Here is a 14,751-nt window from a genome sequence, read left to right as displayed (position 1 = left end):
CCTAGGCCACAAACATATCAATCATCCCTCCTATGGCCTGGGTGAGGAGACTGCCCCAGTAGCTGGAACAGTGTTCCTAAATGCCCATTTCAATAGAAGATGCTAATAACTGAAATTAGTAATGTTAGTTTAATAGTGGCATTACATAAGGAAATATAAAAAGGTGATTTTGTGAACCATGAACTGGAATTCATGACCATTGTTCAGCTTTCACAGGCATCATTAGGTTGAACTGCAGTGCTATTTTAATGCCATTAAAAGGTAGTATTGCAACTTATGGCCCACTATTCCTGAAAAACATCGATGGCTTTTACTACCACAGGCATTGAAGAACCATCCACCTCCCCCTCTTACCTCATCCATTACAGCAGAGACTAGGTGCAGGTTAGGGTTGCTGGTTTCTCATTCCAATTTATATGATTTTCCTCAGGGACGTTGAATTAGTTTAGTTCTTGCTTTATGGTTATGTTGTCTGGAGTGTGACGGTTCAAACCTGATTTAAAAGTCACTAGTAATTGAAGATTTAATCCACAGTGCCTGGGCTAGTTGAAAGAATTTAGCTGCATTTTTCTCTTCAACAAAAAACAATTGTATTTCAATTCATTCACATTGTAGTCTCATCTCCATTGTTCAAGTGTGTAGTGTTCAAAGGTTTCATTGATCTTATTGCAATACCTCTCAATATCTACTTCTTTTACTAACTCTTAACACAAACTTAATTTCTTTCTACCACTTATTGTTAAATAAGTCTTGCTGGAGTATTTCACAAGATTTCTCTTCATTGCTCAGGTTTGAGACTTGCAGAGCAGCTCGGTCGGAGAGAAGATGAGGCCAAAATCAGACATCGCTTGGGACTTTCATTGTGGGCTAGCAGGAACCTGGAAGAGGCACAACACCAGGTATCTCGCAGCAAGAGAGTCAAGTCCTGTAAATGTCTCATTGGAAAGATGAGTGGCATCACTAGGGCTGGAGTATGGTGGGATAAGTGTTCCATTTAACTTTTCTATTTGTGCTATAATTATTTCATATTTTAGTTTGGGAGTCGATATTCTTGTTGTGTTTGTGCAGGGGAGGTGGATTTGGCTGTTGATGTTCTTGTTATGTTCGGTGCGGGTGAGGTATATTTGGGGTGTTGCTGATCATGTTGCTGTTCCTTTTTTATGCGGAAGGGGTGGGTTTGCTGTTTCTCCTTAAATGACTTCCGTGGTTTTTCTTGTTTTGTGGCTATCTGGAGAAGCAGAATCTCAGAGTTGTATACTGCATACGTACTTTGATAATAAATCAGTCTTTGAACTTTTTTTTGAACCTTTGAAATAAAACTACATCAAAAATGATGGAGAATCATTTGTGAAGGTCAGAAGTGTAAAATTTAATGCTTCTGAGACTCAGTAAGGGATCGCCCTAATTTATTGTTACTAAATTTATTAGGTGTCATTTTGGCATAGTGGCTAGCACAACACTTCATAGTACCTGGGTTCATTTCCTGCTGCTCTCTGTAAGGAATTTGTACGTTCTCCCTGTGACCATGTGGGTTTCCTCCGGATGTTCCAGTTTCCTCCCACAATCCAAAGACACACCGGTTGGTAGGATAACCAGTCATTGGAAGTTGTGCCATGATGAGGTTAAGACTAAATCAGAGGGTTTCTGGGTGGTGTGGCTTGAAGGGCCAGAAGGGCCTATTCTGTGCTGTATCTCAATAAATAAATACATAAACCGAAGATAAAGCTTGAGAGGTTTTAATAAGCTGCTCAATACATTGTTTTCTTTTATATAGATATTTTAGTTTCTTTTAATAATGGTTGGCAAATGAATTATAGCAAAAAAGCACAAGAGACAAAACCAAGTGAAAAATGCACGTGGATCTCATCAATCAAAGAACTGAAGAAAATTTACTGATAAAGAACTGGGGTTAAAATTAACAAAGGCTGCCAGGAGTAATTCCAACTTCCATTGACGATTGAAAAGTTCTGATCATTCATTCCTTCGACACAATCCAGGCCTTCACTGAGGAGAGGAATTTATTTAAGAATATTTCTCTGTCTTTATAGTTGTGTTCACTCTGATGCAGTCAAGCAACACAACCAAAGAAATAGATGACCATGACTTATCGAAACTGCCATTACATGAAAATCCTCTCTTTCTGAAAGAAAAGTGATTCCTTTAGAAAGATTGTAGTAACTTCACACTGTGGTGGAAGGGAAGATTGATATGTGATCTGCCGTTAGTTTTTTTCTGGCATTTTCAGTATCTGAAGTAATTTGTCATGATGATAACTTTAAGGATTGTTGCAAGCTCAAGGTCTTCCTTAGAAATCCTAAGCCTTTAATGGTGCTGTTTACTTCCATAAATGAGCCGAGCATCATTTTAGGGACTATCCAATATCTAATGATTGGAAATATTAATAATTCAAGTCTTCTTGGGATCAGATCCGAGTTGTTTTATATATTCTTGTGTGCCCTTTACGGACCTGTTTGTGATGGTTGGCGGTTTCTCGGTTAAATAAATTGCTATCTTCTCGTGGACATCAGGTGAAATGCAAAAACTGTAATTTGCATTTACATAATGCCCATAAGACCGTAAGAGGTCAGAGCAAAATGAGGCCATTTGGCCCATTGAGTCTGCTTGGCCATTCCATCATGACAGATTTATTATCCCTTTCAACCCTATTCTCCTGCCTTCTCCTCGTAACCTTTCATGCCCCAGTTAATCAAGAACCTATCAACCTCAGCCTTAAACGTTCCCAATGAGTTGGCCTGCACGTCCGTCTGTGGCACAAATTCCTCAGATTCATCACCCTCTGGCTGAAGGCACTTTTCTTCATCTCCATTCTAAATGAACATCCCTCAATTCTGAGGCTGTGCCCTCCCGTCCTAGACACCCCCCACTATAGGAAACATCCCCTCCACATCCACTCTATCCAGGCCTTTCAGTATTCTCCATATTGCAAATAGGTTTCGGGAAACTTTGGAGTGTAGGTATGAGCACATATTTGGCAGAGGTATCATCCATGGGCTGAACTACTTTGCCATGGTAGAACCATCAAGATAATGAGAGTAACACACATCAAAGTTGCTGATGAACACTGCAGGCCAGGCAGCATCTCTAGGAAGAGGTACAGTCGACGTTTCAGGCCGAGACTCTTCGTCAGGACTAACTGAAGGAAGAGTTAGTAAGAGATTTGAAAGTGTAGGGGGAGGGGGAGATCCAAAATGATAGGAGAAGACAGGAGGGGGAGGGATGGAGCCAAGAGCTGGACAGGTGATTGGCAAAGGGGATATGAGAGGATCATGGGACAGGAGGCCCAGGGAGAAAGACAAGGGTGGGGGGGGGGACCCAGAGGATGGGCAAGGGGTATAGTCAGAGGGGCAGAGGGAGAAAAAGGAGAGTGAGAGAAAGAATGTGTGTATAAAAATAAATAACAGATGGGGTACGAGGGGGAGGTGGGGCATTAGCGGAAGTTAGAGAAGTCGATGTTCCTATTATTTTGGATCTCCCCCTCCCCCTCCCACTTTCAAATCTCTTACTAACTCTTCCTTCAGTTAGTCCTGACGAAGAGTCTCGGCCTGAAACGTCGACTGTACCTCTTCCTAGAGATGCTGCCTGGCCTGCTGCGTTCACCAGCAACTTTGATGTGTGTTGCTTGAATTTCCAGCATCTGCAGAATTCCTGTTGTTTGCGAAGATAATGAGAGTATAAGGTTAATGTGAGAAGAAGGAGTTTCATAGGGGATCTGTGAGTTTTTTTGTAAAAGAGAATGGTTGATATCATGAATGAGCTGCCAGAACAAGTATAGTAATCAATTGCTATTTTTAAGAGGCATTCAGATAGATATTTATTTATCTATGTATCTACCTGTCTGTCTATGTATTTGTGTATTGATTGATTGATTAAGATGCAGCACTGAATAGGCCCTTCTGGCACTTCAAGCCATCCGGCCCAGCAATCCCCTTCGATTTAATCCTAGTCTAATCACGGGACAATTAATAACGGCCAATTAATCTACCAACCAGTACGTCTTTAGACCAGAGCACTAGGAGGAAACCCACGCAGTCACGGGGAGAACGAACAGACACCTTACAGGCAGCAGCGGGACTTGAACCTAGGTCACTGGTAGTGTAAAGCATTTGTGCTAACCACTACACTACCGCGCCGCCCCAAATGATGTGGACTTCAATGCCGGCATTCAGATGACTGACATGATGCAGAAAGGATGGCACGAGCATGATGGGCAGAAGGGCCTGTTTCGGCACTGTGCACCTCCGCAACTCCATGTCGTAACTATAGACCGCTGAAGACCACCAATAAGTGCTTCAGTTAGTATCTCCATATCACTGCATTATAATAGCTGTCTGCATAGAGTAGATCTAGGGTACCTGACCCATGTGTTGAAAAGTGGGTATCAACAAATTATGGCCTTGCACTGAGAATGGTAATGTAGCGATTGGCACAATGCTTTTCAGTATCAGCAACCCTGGTTCATTTCCTGCCACTGCTTGGAAGGGGTTTGTATGTTCGCGTGGGTTTCCTTTTGTGTACTCCTCTTTCTTCCCACAGTCCAAAGACATACCGGTTGGTAGGTTAGTTAGTCACTGTAAGTTGTCCTGTGATTAAATTGGGGGATTGCTGGGTGGCGTGACTTGAAAGGATGGAAGGGCCTATTCCGTGCTGTATCTCAATCAATCAATCAATAAATGTATGCATGTATGTTTGGATCGGCCATTGTTGTGTGAGTTCACGTTCAGGTTAAGTTTATATCTGATGCACAGACTGTTGGAGTCAGATTCATTTATTTTCATGAGTTACAACAGTGTTACAAATGTTAATGTGATTTGATTTATTAGTGCTGCAGCGTGCTGGGTTTAAAATGTGCATTATGCTGTATGGAGTGAATGTGCATGTCATAGGGTATTCAGCAGTTTGTGAATGATATATGCAGTATACTGTGTGAAACAAATGCAGGGTTGACAAGATGTGCGGTGCTTTCTGCGTGGATTTAATAGCCATTTTCCCGATATGCCATACACTTCATTCATTCCTTTCACAGAACACTAGACATCCTCCGACTGCTGGAGCAGTGAGCTTTTGTGGATGGAATGAATTTGCAGATCACATGATATGCAGTACCCCGTACATGAAAAGGAACAGTTCACAATTAATAAAATATTTCTGTTTCAAACCCACAGGGGTACTCAGCAGAGCTGTACTATATTTTGTACATGGAAGACATGACTGTGATTCATTCTGGATTTGAATCAGAATCAGGTTTAATATCACCAGCATGTGTTGTGAAATTAGTTGCCTTTGTGGTAGCAGTACAATGCAGTACGTAATAATGGAGAAAAAATTGTGAATTACAGTATATATATATATATATATATATATATAGAATAGTTAAATTAAGTAAGTTGTGCAAAAATAGAAATAAAAAAGTGGTGAGGTAGTGTTCATGGGTTCAATGTCCATTCAGAAATCGGATGGCAGAGGGGAAGAAGCTGTTCCTGAATCACTGAGTGTGTGCCTTCAGGCTCCTGTAGCTCCTTCCTGATGGTAGCAGTCAGAAGAGGGCATGTCCTGGGTGATGGGGATCCTTAACAATGATCACCACCATTCTGAGGCACTGCTGCTTGAAGATGTCTTGGATACTATGGAGACTAGTGCCCATGAAGGAGCTGACAAAATTTGAAGAGTTCTGCTCTTGAAAATTTTCTTTAAAAGCAGAATTAAAAGAGGCTAGTTTTTGTCAAGATTTGGTATTGACTAAGGAATTAAAGTTAGCGGTGGAGGAAGCCAAAGGAAGGACGAATTATTAGTTTAAATACACACACATAACCGATCATATAAATTCTGTTACACTGTGAGGACATTCACGGAAGTAATACAATCCGTGCTGCTGTGACTCATGCAACTGTAAGTACTGTGCTGGTTCTCAGAGTATTCCCAGGCCCCATTTATTTCCTTGTGTAAGGTGGAATCAGGTTTCCCAGCTTTGGTAAGGGAGACAGAATACGCTGATTATGAACAAGCATATTAATCATTTATTTACAAACAGTAAAAAATTGATCATACATCCAAGTCCTCCTAAGTTACGCAAGCTACAAACCTAAATATTCAACAAACGGATACTTAGCCAAGGGTGCAAGTCCGGCGCATATCTTCCCACTGATTCTTCAGCACCAGTCGCAACCTCAGTGTGAAGAGCCCCTGGAGACAAAAGGCGAGAGACCAATACTCCCACCCGTGCAATCCTTATATTCCTGCGGTGCCTGAGACCGGACACTGGAGCCATGGCACACAATGCAACCAACGGAAAAGAGCAGCTACATACTTCCAAAGGGCTAATCGATGACTGGCACGGTAGAAGTAGCTTTCGATCGACAAGTAAACTAACCCCCACACATGGCACCTTGTTACCTCTTCCCTCTCAAGTATGCTAAACAAAAACCCACCCTGATTCTCCTGCCATTTACCTAACCTTGGGTTAATTTATAGTAATTGATTCTTCTACCAATCTGTGGAATGTGAGTGAAAGCTGAAGCATCTGGAGCAGTGGTCCCCAACCACCGGGCCGTGGACTGGTACCGGGCTGTGAGGAAACGATATGATTTGGCGATATGAAACGATATGAGTCAGCTGCACCTTTCCTCATTCCCTGTCGCGCACTGTTGAACTTGAAATAACCTACCAAATTATACCAAATAACACATAAAACCTAAAATAACACTTACATGTAGTAAAAGCAGGAATGATATGATAAATGCACAGCCTATATAAAGTACAAATAATGTATGTACAGTGTAGTTTCACTTAACAGAATCAGGAGGATTAAGCCAAAACCGATTTGTAGAAAAAAAATCGGCACGTAAACGCATGCGCACGTCACGAATGCGCACACAGGTGCCCGCGCAAGGCTTCATGGTCATGGTAGTCTTTCTCGGGGTAAACACAAGTGTCCCGTATTTGACTGCTACTTTTGTCCCTCATTTGGGAGTGAGAAAGTTGGCAACCCTACTTGAACAACACCCCCTCCCCACCGTCGGCCGGTCTGCAAGAATATTGTCAATATTAAACCTGTCCGAGGTGCAAAAAGGTTGGGGCCCCCTGACCTAGAGTAAAGCTGGAAGGGAGAATGTCCAAAAACTACAAGAACAATACCTGAGGTAAGGATCGAGTGGACTCCATTGGTGCTGGGTGGAAGCAGGACTTCCTGCAGCATCACTCTATTGACGAGGGAACACACACGCAGACCTCAGAGGGATCAGAAGTGGAAGGAGTGAGCAATTTCAAATTCCTGGGTGCCAATATCTCTTGAGGATCTAACCTGGACCCAACATACCAAAGCAGCTACAAAGAAGGAAAGACAGCGGCTATATTCCATTAGGAGTTTGAAGAGATTTAGTATGTCTTAAAAAACACTGGAAAATTTCTACAGATGTACTTTTGGGAACGTTCTAACTGGCTGCATCACAGTGTTGCATGGGGGGGTGAGGGGATGTGAGTGGGCTACTGCAGAGGATCGAAGTAAGCTGCAGAGAGTTGTAAAATTAGTCAGCTCCATCACGAGCACTGGCCTCCATAGTATCCAGGAATCTTCAAGGAGCAATGTCTCAAAAAGGTGGCGTCCATCAATGAGAACTCCCATCACCTTGGTCATGCCTTTGTTCTCATTGCTACATCAGGAAGGAGGTACAGGAGCCTGAAGGCACACGTTCAGTGATTCAGGAACAGTTTCTTCCCCTCTGCCATCCAATTTCTAAATGGGCATTGGACCCATAAATACTACCTCACTGCCTTTTTTATTTTTATCTTTGCACTACTTATTTAACTATTTAATATATACACTTACTGTAACTCATTTTTTCTCTCTCTATTATCATGCACAGCATTGTACTGCTGCCACAAAGTCATCAATTTTCACAACATATGCCGGTGACATTAAACCTGATCGTGGTTCTGTTTTGACAGTACTGGACATGATAATATATACAACGGTCATCAAATGTCTTAGCTTTGGGGCTCCCAGGAGTAATTGTGCCAAATAATTATATTCCTGATAAAAAAGGAACAAATGTTTGTCTACTCAACAGATAACTGTCTTGATACACAAAACACCCTAAGTGATAAATAAGTTATAATACCCATTTCCTTTTCAGCTTTATAGAGCATCTGCTTTATTTGAAAACATTCGCCATGAAGCACAGCACAGCACTGATTATAAACTTTCACTCTTCGACCTCCAGACATCCTCCTATCAAGCGCTACAGCGAGTTTTGGTCAGCCTGGGTATGTAGCACTCCGGAAACAAGCCGAAAACATTTTCTGGCCGGTCAGTTCCTGGGGCAGTTTCACAACTGTACTTTTCAAAGTAATTTTCTTTTCCCCCTTTCTTTATTTCTTCTCGAGCAATAGCCAACAGCTGCTGCAAGGTTGGATGCCTGATCTCTGGTAATTTCTCTGAAACTTGTGGTTTAGTCTTTGTTAGTTCATAATAGCCTTCTTCTGCTTTTCTCTTCCATCCAATTAGGAAGTATTGATTTACATTATACACCACAGCTGAGATTGTGAGCTGTGATTTAGGATATAAATTCACCTATTATCATTCACGGTCATCATGTGTTGGTAAATCTATGCAGGGATCCCACTATGCTCTCCTTACTAAGAGGTTTCTGAAAATTATCTCCATTAAAAATAATTATCTGGCCATTCTCTAAAATATTGCTTTTGAAACCTTGTGATTCACAGATTGGCTGTAACTGCTGTCGATGAGCAACAATTCAAAAAACAAGTATTTGACAGACAAATCACTGAAGTGGGCAAAGACAACTACCGCTGCAAAAATGTTTCCTTCAATTGGCAGTCTCACTCTGATTTAACTGCAGGGAACAAATGGAAAATGTATTGGTTCAGAACGAGTTTGTTAATTAGGGAATTCTAATTATGTCTGTATCATATTGTACCTGATATGGTAGATCTTGGTTCTTTAATGGAGTTGCAATTTATCCCTGCCTCTGTCAATATAATTGTAATCTGCTTCAGTTTTGTGTGTAACTGAAGTGACTCATTATTAAGGCAAAAGGTGCAGATAATTGACAAATACGTTTAATAACTCTGATGGAAGATGCATGTATGTTTAAAATGTGCATTAATTCCACAGTAAATCTTGGCGTAATTGTCCATGTGTATAATTAAAATAATCTAAAATAGTGAATTGTCTTTCTCAACGAACATTTTTCAAGGAGAACGTAAGGATAATGACTTACTGACTTTTGAAAAATGTCTACGATATTTAGGTTAGATTGTATACATACATTGACAATTTATTAGCTGCCTCCGGTGCCTAATAAATTCGCCACTGAGTTTATATTTGTGGTCATCTGCTGCTATAACCCATCCACTTCAAGGTTTGACATGCTATGCTGTTCTGTAAGGTGTGCTTATTTGAGTTACTGTCATCCTTCTGTCAGCTTGAACCAGTCTGGCCATTCTTCTCTGACCTCTCTCATTAACAGAGCTTTTTTGCCCACAGAACTACCGCTCACTGGATGTTGTTTTTTTTTCCACACCATTCTCTGTAAACTCTAGAGGAGACTATTGCGTGTGAAAATCCCAGGAGATGAGCAGTTTGTGAGATACTCCAACCAACCTACCTGGCATCAACAGTCATTCCATGGTCAAAGACACTTAGATCACATTTCTTCCCCATTCTGGTGTTTGGTCTGAAGAACAACTGAACCTCTTGACCATGTCTGCGTGCTTTTATGCATTGAGTTGCTGCCACACAATTGGCTGATTAGATATTTGGACTAATGAGCAGGTGTACAGGTGTACCTAATAAAGTGGCCACTGAGTGTATATTACAATGGTATTATCATTAGGTTAGTTTATATTTATTATATTGTTATATCGTTATTTTTAGATTAGACTCTCTCTACATAGATGTGTGTATATGTATAATATATACACACACATAAAATATTTATATATGTATAAATTTGGTAAATGTGTGTGTACATTACAGCTTGCTTACCAAACTGAATTAATCATCCCACCCTTCATCACAATTTGTTCTCATAACCTTATTAGGTCGTCATGATGAGGCCTTAGCAGTGGCAGAGAGGGGAAGAACAAGGGCTTTTGCTGACCTTTTGGTAGAAAGGCAAACTGGCCAGCAAGTGTCAGACTCACTGACTCCAGTCACCATTGACCAGATTCTGGAAGCCATCAATAATCAACGCAGTCTGGTACTGTACTATTCCCTGGCCGCTGGGTACCTCTACAGCTGGTTACTGGCACCAGGAGCAGGTATGAGTTTGTGTTCTTATTTAATAAGTGAATCATAACTCCGATTCTTTCATCTCAAGTAGCAATTCAGTCCATTCATGACATGTAATAATGTAATGTTGGCTTTGCCACATATGAAGAGCAACACTTATTTTAGCACTGACCAACTATCTGAAACAGAATTCGGTCATTTTTATACAGAGTTGTACAATCGTATAATCTTACATCTTTTTCGTGACTAAAATGTCAATGACTGTTCAAAGATCAAGATGGTTTTCACCCATCCCTTAACACGATAAAACAAAATTTATTTATCAGCCCTTTTTCTTGGACTTTGCTATGTTCAGATGTATTTCCCTAAAAGTCACGCTGCATCAGAAGTTCTTCATTGGTTGTGTAACTCCTTGGGCTGTCCTAAATTGAAGGATGCCATGTACATGCAATCCTACTTACTGCTGCAATCGTGAAATCTGTCAAAACATTTCTTAGATTTCAGGTCCACAAATACTGGTTTGCTTAGTGTTCCTAGAGCGAAGCGTATAAAAACTGGTGTTTCAGCCTTTTGCTCTTATGCACCAAAAACCTGGGATACTCTACCGACTGAGGTAACCAGGCTAGTAGTGCAGAACATAGCAAAACACTTCTGAAAACCTACTTTTTTAATTTGGCCTACTTACAGGATTACTTAATGTCTGTTGATGTCAATTATATTTATATAATTTGATATATTCGATTTACATTTTATTTTATATAATGTTTGTCTTTCCTTATGATTTTAATTTTGTCTGATATTTTTATGACTGTATTGCTTTATAAGACCATGAGATATAGGATCATAATTTGGCCATTTGGCCCATCGAGTCTCCTCTTCCATTTCTTCATTGCTGATCCAGTTTCCCTCTCAGCCCCAGATTTCTGCCTTCTTCCCATATCCCTTCATACCCTGACCAATCAAGAACCTTATCAACCTCTGCCTTAAATATACATAAAGATTTGGCCTCCACAGCTGCCTGTGAAAAAGAATTCCATGGATTCAGCACTCTCTGGCTAAAGAAATTACTTCTCATCTCCGTCCTAAAAGGACACCCTCAATTCTGAGGTTGTGTCCTCTGGAATTAGACTCTCCCACCATAGGAAAGATCTTCTCCACAGCTACTCTATCAAGGCCTTTCACCATTCGATAGGTTTCAATGAGGTCACCCCTCATTCTTCTGAATTTTGGTGAATACAGACCCAAAGCCATCAAAAGCTCTTCATATGACAGGCTATTCAATCCTCAAATCATTTTCATGAACCTCCTTTACACCCTCTCCAGGTTCATTATGTGCCATATCAGAGAACCCAGTGTGGAGGATTACCTTTACAATCAATGTAAATCCCTTTGAGCCTGCATCTTAATGTATGAAAGGTGCTATATAAATAAAGTTATTGTTATTATTATTATTGTTGTTTATTTAATTATTTATTTAGCGATACAGTGTGGAAGATGCCTTACTGGCCCAGAACCCACCTATTTGACCCCAGCCTACTCACAGGACAATTTTCAATGACCAATTAACCTACCAGTCTTTGGACTGTGGGAGGAAACTGGAGAACCCGGAGGAAACCCACGCAGTCTTGGGGAGAACGTACAAACTCCTTACGGACTGTGTCAGTATTGAACTCTGAAACCACGAGCTGTAATAATGTCATGCTAACTACTACGCAACTGTGGTGTAGTGAAAACATTCTTAGATCTTTTCCTTTCCAACCAATAATTTCTTATATTCACGGAGGAACTTTGTTTTAAATCAATGATATTTAAATTTTATGACACAGATAAAGTTGACAAGTATATTTAAATACTTAAATTTTATTCCACATTTATTATTCAATTAACCCCAATGAAATTAAGATTGCTCATTAAGAGCTTACTGTATTTGAAAGGGGAGAGTGAAATGATTGGATGATTGGAATTCAGAAGAATGAAGGGTGACTTAATTGAAACAGATTGAATGTTGAAAGGCCTTGATAAAGTGGATGTGGATAAGAATATCATGGAAGAATCTAGGACCAGAACAGACAGTGTCCTTTTAGAATGAAGATGAGGAAGAATTTCTTTAGCCAGAGAGTGATGAATCTGTGGAACTCATTGCCATAGGAGGCTGTGGAGGTCCAAGTCATTAGGTATAGTTAAGGCAGAGGTTGATTCTTGATTGGTCAGGGCATGAAGAGATACGGGGAGAAGGCAGGAGATTGGGGCTGAGAGGGAAAAGGATCAGCCATGATGAAATGGTGGAGCAGACTGGATGGACCAAATGGCCTAATTCTGCTCATATATCTTATGGTCTTAAGGTCTTATAACAACCAATGGGGCAAAAGGTAATGCAATTTATTCATGAATGTCAATAAATCCAGCAATCTTTTCTATGCACTATTAAGAGTGTAATATTTTAATAGGTGGTGCTACATTTCAGAGTCAAATGCAGGAAATGAGATCAAGGTGTTCATCAGTCCATTTCCTTTGTAGTGATTAGTTTAGTGTAAATTTTGTAACATATGCTGGCATAATTGTTAAGTGGTTCTGTGTGGACTTGTTTCAAAGAAAATATTTTTCCTTAAAAGAACTATTGAAGCAGAAGAGTTGTCATCAAGATCTCTTTTAAACATTTGTCTAACACATTTTGATATGATAAAGGAGATAACGTCCAAAATGAATAATTACAAAATTTTGATCTGCTGTATAATGATTGTCAGCTCGTAATGGGCACCAGATGGGGACGTAAAAGATGGTATTAGGTGTTGCATTATTGTACTTAATTGAAGTGGAGGTGGGAAATTGGTGACCCAGCAAAGATGCCAGGCGCAACAATGGGAATTTTAGAAAATCACGAAAGCTTACGAAGTGTCCAAAGACGAGGAGCAGCAGGAAGAATGTCCCCACTGATTTCCTTTTAGAAAAATCAATGTTGTTTTTAATGCCCTTATAATCATGGTCATAGAAAAGTACAGCAATGAAACAGGCCCTTTGGCCCATCGATTCTGTGCCAAACCATTTAAACTGCCTGCTCCCATCAGCCTGCACCGGCACCATAGCCTTCCATGCCCCACCATTCATGTACATAGAACATAAAACATAGCACGTTACAGGCCCTTCGGCCCACAATGTTGTGCCAACCCTCAAACCCTGCCTCCCATAAGACCCCCCACCTTAAATTCCTCCACATACCTGTCTAGTAGTCCCTTAAACTTGACTAGTGTATCTGCCTCCACCACTGACTCAGGCAGTGCATTCCATGCACCAACCACTCTCTGAGTAAAAAACCTTCGTCTAATATCCCCCTTGAACTTCCCACCCCTTACCCTTAAAGCCATGTCCTCTTGTATTGAGCAGTGGTGCCCTGGGGAAGAGGCGCTGGCTATCCACTCTATCTATTCCTCTTATTATCTTGTACACCTCTATCATGTCTCCTCTCATCCTCCTTCTCTCCAAAGAGTAAAGCCCTAGCTCCCTTAATCTCTGATCATAATGCATACTCTCTAAACCAGGCAGCATCCAGGTAAATCTCCTCTGTACCATTTCCAATGCTTCCACATCCTTCCTATAGTGAGGCGACCAGAACTGGACACAATACTCCAAGTGTGGCCGAACCAGAGTTTTATAGAGCTGCAAAATTACATCGCGACTCTTAAACTCTATTCCTCGACTTATGAAAGCTAACACCCCATAAGCTTTCTTAGCTACCCTATCCACCTGTGAGGCAACTTTCAGGGATCTGTGGACAAGTACCCCCAGATCCCTCTGCTCCTCCACACTACCAAGTATCCTGCCATTTACTTTGTACTCTGCCTTGGAGTTTGTCTTTCCAAAGTGTACCACCTCACACTTCTCCGGGTTGAACTCCATCTGCCATTTCTCAGCCCACTTCTGCATCCTATCAATGTCTGTCTGCAATCTTTGACAATCCTCTACACTGTCTACAACACCACCAACCTTTGTGTCGTCTGCAAACTTGCCAACCCACCCTTCTACCCCCACATCCAGGTCGTTAATAAAAATCACGAAAAGTACAGGTCCCAGATCAGATCCTTGTGGGATACCAGTAGTCACAATCCTCCAATCTGAATGTACTCCCTCCACCACGACCCTCTGCCTTCTACAGGCAAGCCAATTCTGAAGCCACCTGGCCAAACTTCCCTGGATCCCATGCCTCCTGACTTTCTGAATAAGCCTACCATGTGGAACCTTGTCAAATGCCTTACTAAAATCCATATAGATCACATCCACTGCACTACCCTCATCTATATGCCTGGTCACCTCCTCAAAGAACTCTATCAGGCTTGTTAGATACGATCTGCCCTTCACAAAGCCATGCTGACTGTCCCTGATCAGACCATGATTCTCTAAATGCCCAGAGATCCTATCTCTAAGAATCTTTTCCAACAGCTTTCCCACCACAGACGTAAGGCTTACTGGTCTATAATTACCCGGAC

At 41.1% G+C, this 14,751-nt stretch overlaps 1 protein-coding gene across 3 annotated transcripts in view; it reads left to right on the top strand.

Annotated features, from left to right (window-relative positions):
• ttc28 (tetratricopeptide repeat domain 28) overlaps positions 1 to 14,751 on the top strand; it is a 960,596-nt gene that overhangs the window by 721,640 nt on the left and 224,205 nt on the right. For all 3 annotated transcript variants that reach the window (XM_063034167.1, XM_063034166.1, XM_063034165.1), the window contains exons 9-11: positions 790 to 899; positions 8,151 to 8,280; positions 10,081 to 10,299. In XM_063034167.1, the coding sequence (XP_062890237.1) occupies positions 790 to 899; positions 8,151 to 8,280; positions 10,081 to 10,299 (459 nt within the window). The remainder of the gene's footprint in view (positions 1 to 789; positions 900 to 8,150; positions 8,281 to 10,080; positions 10,300 to 14,751) is intronic.

The sequence above is a fragment of the Mobula hypostoma genome, chromosome 27 (genome assembly GCF_963921235.1).
Source record: "Mobula hypostoma chromosome 27, sMobHyp1.1, whole genome shotgun sequence".
Lineage (NCBI taxonomy): Eukaryota > Metazoa > Chordata > Chondrichthyes > Myliobatiformes > Myliobatidae > Mobula > Mobula hypostoma.
This window is presented reverse-complemented; position numbering and strand designations above follow the sequence as displayed.